The sequence below is a fragment of the Hippocampus zosterae genome, chromosome 2, assembly GCF_025434085.1.
Source record: "Hippocampus zosterae strain Florida chromosome 2, ASM2543408v3, whole genome shotgun sequence".
Taxonomy (NCBI): domain Eukaryota; kingdom Metazoa; phylum Chordata; class Actinopteri; order Syngnathiformes; family Syngnathidae; genus Hippocampus; species Hippocampus zosterae.
The window spans coordinates 28,486,607-28,492,606 of NC_067452.1; the positions used below are offsets into that span (position 1 = coordinate 28,486,607).

Here is a 6,000-nt window from a genome sequence, read left to right on the forward strand (position 1 = left end):
CAGGTCCCAAGTAGATCCGAGGAGTGTCGAGAAGAAAAACAAACAACCATTTGTGTGTCTTTGTACATGTTAGTAATATATTTTTGTGTTAATATACAGTGCACACTAATCAGTCTAATTTTCACTAAAAAAATATTTAAAAAATAAAATAAAGCAGGTAAATCTTTAATTTGTGTGTGTGTGTGTGTGTGTGTGTGTGTGTGTGCGTGCGCGCGCCGGTAAGGGTAGATCCCGTGAGGTTAGTTGATCAAAAAGTAGATCTTCGATCCAAAAAGTTTGGGCACCCCTGCACTAGACATTCGCAAAAAGTTTCAAATGGTCGCAAACTGCTTTTCTGGCTAAAAAGAAATTTGAAACATGTTTAAATTTTGATGTAAAACAGTTTTCCATGTTGCAAAGAAACCTTCAACATATTCCAATTTTGATGGTGACAAGAAAAAATGAGTTTGTGATCATTAAAACTATTTGCGAATGTAGTTACAACCTTCAATGAAGTCTGACATAAGACAACATTTGCTATGTTCGCTAGCACTCGCAAACCTCAATGAGATACAGGCTTTAGCGTATTTTCCAAACAGCAGCACACCTGCAAATTTGGTGCGAGAAACTAGATTCTTTTTTTAGACCAGGTGAAAGCAAGTCTGAGTTGTAGTGCAGGTGATGGATGCAAGATGATTTTGAAGGATTTGATCAAGGTCAAACAGGGACAACACAGCTGGGGTTGAAGTAGCTCTCCAAGTGCCTAGTTAACAATGATCAACTTCATCTGCAAGTGGAGCTCATCTTTCAGTTCCTTATAAACGTACTTTGCACGTGTCAATCTCCTCGAGTGAGTCCATTTATGCTTCCACAATGTAAACTGCACGCCTCTCATGCGCTCAATTTAAAAAGAATGAAAGGAGGCGCGTCTCTTGAACTGCTGTGTTCACTCCCACAACGGCTCAAACGCCTTTTTCTAACTCCGTGCATCTACGAAAGTATCAAATGAAAGGTAACTCCACCCCTGCGTACAGGTAGACCGTGCTTTGCACTCGTCTTGTGTTGGCCACGAAAATGGGACACTTCGTCATTTGCCAAATTGTTAGGACATAATTCACAAAATTCTTAACATCTCGCTCACATACAATACGCATTTATAGAAAGAGGTAACAAAACGTTTCATTGGTTCACACTATGATTTCATAGACCCACATACAATTTTTAAAAATCCCCCTTCAAGATGTTCGGTTATGAATTTTGTGCAGTGTTTGGACTAAATACAATGACAAGCTCAGACCACTTTGGTATCTCATGAGGACTTCGCTAATCCAAATGTGGTACGCACCTGTCAAAGAGAACTGGACTCAACTTGACTGGACGTGACAGCTCAACGTGAAGCGATGTCAAAAACGCGATCATGAAGCACAGGAGCGGGATTTCAATGCTGAAGAGGGCCTGATGATTCAAATGAGGTTTGACATTCAAGTGGGCGACAGGCCCTGCAGTAATGAGACTAATCTGCACCCCCTCAAACACGTGACCCATTGCCAAATGAGCTCGAAGACGTGCGTTGGCCAACGGTGGTCGTCAGCAAGTCAAAAGAATCAACGGAACCACAACTGAGAATGGGAACTGTAATAATAAATCGAGGGTACGGCGTAGACATCTCTGTCAAAGACCCCCCACAAAGTTGAATTGAAACGCTAGTTTTGATACTTCTGTTGGCCTTGGTAACTTCATCATGTCACGTCCCGTGTTTGCCAGCAGGGGGCAGGCTTCTTGCCTGCCGCCTGCACACCTGTCACCCATTGGTGACTAATTTCTCATGCTTTATTTGGGGGCTCTGGCAGTCGACTCACTGCCGGAGTATTCCATGCCGTGCCAAATTCTCTCGCACATTCCTATTCTAATTATTTGTTGCCTCTTAGCCTTGTGGCTGTTATTTCGCGTCGTTATTTCTCTTTCGTGGGAAACTATAAGTATTCTCCAATCAGACACTCCTTGCTATTTTTCCGCAAGCGTTTTCTGTTGTCTCCGTATTTGTATTCCTGGTCCTTATTTTGACCAGCGCCTTTTGTTATTCACCCGGACGGGTATTTTGTGTTGGTATTAAAACTCCTTTGTTTTCTGACAAACATCTTTCGGCGTCTGCTTTTTCGGGGATCCACTTCAGTTATTTTGTTGTACTTGAAGCGTTTATTCTGTCGCTTCGGGTACAACGTGACACATTAAAAGGTGGGAATTGGAAAGTTCCTCATGTTACGGTACAGTACTATCACAGTATAAAAAACTAAATAATACAACAAGTACATGCTAATGTCCAGTACATAACACCGGGATTTGAACAAAAATTAGCGTGACACAAACGAATTTGACTCTCTCTACTCAAAGCCATGCCTGCACGGTGCGTTTTTCAAGCTGTCAAGGATCCTGCATTATAATTCACTCAGTTTTAACCACAAAATGCAAAGTCAAACATCATCATTAAAACGTAGCTCAATATGTCAATAAAATATTGCAAGTATTTGACAAATCAGCCTCATTTATTACTGATAATTATGCCAATTGCTTTTGTCAGACTCCATTCAGTGAAATGACATTTGCATTGTCAATTATCTGCTCAAAACATGACCTCCTCTGCAAGGTTGTCAACATTTCATCTGTTAAAACTGGCAAACTGAAGCACATGAAAAACTGGCGCCTACGGTTGTCCTTCATTTCGTGCGTGCTCTTGCTCTTACTGCATTTATTGTCGCCTGAAGCTTAAAATAAGGAACATGAGATTAGGCTGAGCTGCTTGTTGACGAGAAATATGAACAAAACTCACACTATATATTCGAAACAACTACAATTCGCGGAATGGTGAGTTGTACTTTTTATTAATTTTTTTTTTCAATTTCTTCCAATGCAGGTCAATGGAAATTAGTCTTGACGTAAAACCCATCTTTGCCCCCCAAAAAACGGTTGGGGACCACTCTGATGTCGATACGCCATGCTGAATTTATCGATTCATTGATTTCAAATGAACTTCCATCACATTGTGGCCAAACACAAAAAAATATTTCGTTATTCAATCCTGAACATCTGGATAAATGTATATGTATTACACTATGTCACACAGTTGCATGCTGCTAGGATGTACGGCGTTATTGTAAAGTCTTGCTGGTTTCATTATTGTGATGTGATCGCGGTGGATCAAGTCGAATAAAACCCTACTGAATGCCCGTGCCCCAAATACACAGCCCGACACTGGGTTATGCAAACACTTGAGGCAACCAGTTGCTCCTCGAGTTGATGTTGAACATTTAAAAGTCTTGTCAGCACCGACCGTTTTCAAAACAAACCGGCAGGAATCATTTCTCATAACACACTACACAGCAGGGTAGAGACATTCCCATTTTCTGACTTGGAGTGTTCAAATTTAGTGTCGTCTGAATATTTGTACGCCGCTTTGCACCAATATGATGATGGTACTTACCACACACACGCAGACTTCCAAACTACCTGAACATGTCTGCTTTCATAACCGTGTGCAATGCAGTAGGCCTAGAATTGGTTCACGGTACACATAGTGCAAAATATATACGAGGTGACGTCTACTGCCACCTCAAAGACTACCGCAACATCACCACAAGTATCTCATCTTGAACATCCACGTGGCAGAAATGGTTTACATCACCAGGAAGACATCACGTGCAACGGCAGCTTGGTGTAGTGCACGCCCGTGACGTACGATAAAACTCCCGCGCTGAGAATTGATGCAGGATGACAGCATAGGCAACCAGAAACAGCAAAGCGTGCGCAATCAACAACAACAAAAAATCTGCCCACAAAAGCAGTGAAGCATCTTGGCTTGCACCTGCTGACGACAATTAAATTTTCCGATTTCACATACTGACAACAAACCCGTTACACTTTTGGATCTCAGATGACAACCACCTGATGATTTAATTGACTTAACTGATTTTGACCGTCTCGTTATTTTCATCTGAATGAGCACGTGCGTTGAAAAAGTTGCCAAACTGTTGCCCCGTTCATATGAAACTTTGATTACTATTTGAGTTATTTCATTATGCCGTTGCTGCATTTATCTCAGAAATTCAGGAAAAAAAGATCTGACATGAACTGAATAATAAATATGAGCATTGGAATGGAAAAGATGCATCAATGCCCCTGAGGTCTTAAATTTGACCACGATTTTCAGGAAAAATAGGTTTCTGAAATCAGCCGTCACTTGAGACAGCAGCGAGGCTCAAGAGGCCAACTTTCAGCTATCATAAAGGGATAAACTCTTTTTTTTTTTGTTCACATTTTGACCACGGAGCAACTTGTATTTTTCCTCATACAGTTTGAAAGTTGTATGAATCGGAGGTCTTGTACTGTGCAACTCTTGTTTTTTTAATGACATTCTAACTTGTTTCACAGGTTGATGGGCACTGTAGTAGCATGGCGACATTCAATGCCATACACTATAGAGCGTGCCCCCATTATGGTCACGGGTGAGCTGCAGCCTATCCCAGCTGAATTTGCCATCGACCACAGTTTTTGCAATGAGGGAGAAAGAAAGCCAACACCAGCATGACACGTGCAAATGCAATTCAAACCCAAGTTCTCATGACTGTGAGGCAAACATGAAAACCTTACTTCCCATAAACTATTCCAAGAAATGGAATACAAATTTAAGTGACAGGTTCAAACACTTCTTTCAAATCACTGGACTTTTTTTCCACAATGACACCGCACACTCAGACCCAAGCCGAACAAACTGGAGCCAGACTAATAGGTCCTTCGGGTGGAAAAACAAGACCAATGAAATTCAACAGACTGCCTCACACATACGTGCACGTCACCATTAGGATCGTGTTGTTCCTTACCTTGATCCGTGTGCTTGGCGCCTTGGCCGGACACCAGGAAGAGGAAGTCCTGGCACGTGCCCTGCTCCAACAGCGTGCTGTTGTGCAGGCAGAGGTCGACAACGAGGGTCACGGCTCTCTGACACACCATGTCATACTCCGCTCGCTCCGAACTCATGCTGCTCCCAGCTGCATCGTCAGCCATGTAGTGCGCTCATCAGAGGGCACCCACGCATGGGCGCGCACGCAAGCATTCAAACACACCCACACGCACGTACGCACGCACGCACACACACATTGTTATGTACCATGCAAAGGATGAATGCAATTAGTCCGTCTGTTTGTTTGTGTGTGTGCCTGTTTATTTTTGGTGTTAAAAATACTCACCCTACAAGAGTGGTAGTTCACACATTTGTGTAAATAAAAGACAGGGAAAGTAAAAACTGAAGAACTAATTTAACTCCTTTGCTAAAATAAAAGTACAGACTCTGAAATGTACTTGAATTTTTACTGTCAATGACATACAATAGCTATTTTGATGACTTGGCAAAATGAGAAAATAAAGCATGATGAAAACAATGTGTACCAACTTGTTGCTAATATAAACTGACTAATAATAAACAACTGACAATGAATTTAGCCATTCATATCTGGAGGGCAAAAAAAAACCAAAAAAAAAACAGATTAGCCTGTCAATTTTTGAACACTTGAAGTTTTTGGTTTTTAAGTTAGCACAAGACACATTCACACTGAATCATTCTTGGAGCAGACAACATCAAACCATTCTCTTGAATCAGGCCATGGACGGGCAGTATCTTGCTTCTTTGAATCTGTTGAGTTGTTAAAGGGGAAGTCAACTAAAATAAAATGTTTATCTCATGTTCTCTGCACCCCGACAAATCTAAAAATACGGTGGCCTGAAAATGACATCATAGTGCCAAAGGCAGGGTTCCTTGAGAGCCATATCCTGTTTATTTTAGATCTCTCTCAACTTCAACACACCTAATTCATATGATCAACTCATTGATCAAGATGGAAACAATTGAATCGAGTGTGTTGAATCTAAAAGAAGGCTGGATATGGCTCTCGAGGAACCAGAGTTCCCTAGCCTTGGCCTTAGGGCTTGGGAACGTCACATGACCAAATCCAGAAAACATTTGAGCCGTGA

General features: G+C 41.6%; 1 protein-coding gene across 1 annotated transcript in view; it reads right to left on the reverse strand.

The window, feature by feature from the left end:
• syt6a (synaptotagmin VIa) overlaps positions 1-5,049 on the reverse strand; it is a 56,267-nt gene extending 51,218 nt beyond the window's left edge. The window contains exon 1 of the mRNA XM_052059479.1: positions 4,854-5,049. Within this exon, the coding sequence (XP_051915439.1) occupies positions 4,854-5,037 (184 nt within the window). The 5' untranslated portion in view covers positions 5,038-5,049. The remainder of the gene's footprint in view (positions 1-4,853) is intronic.
• Between the last annotated feature and the right edge of the window lie 951 nt (positions 5,050-6,000).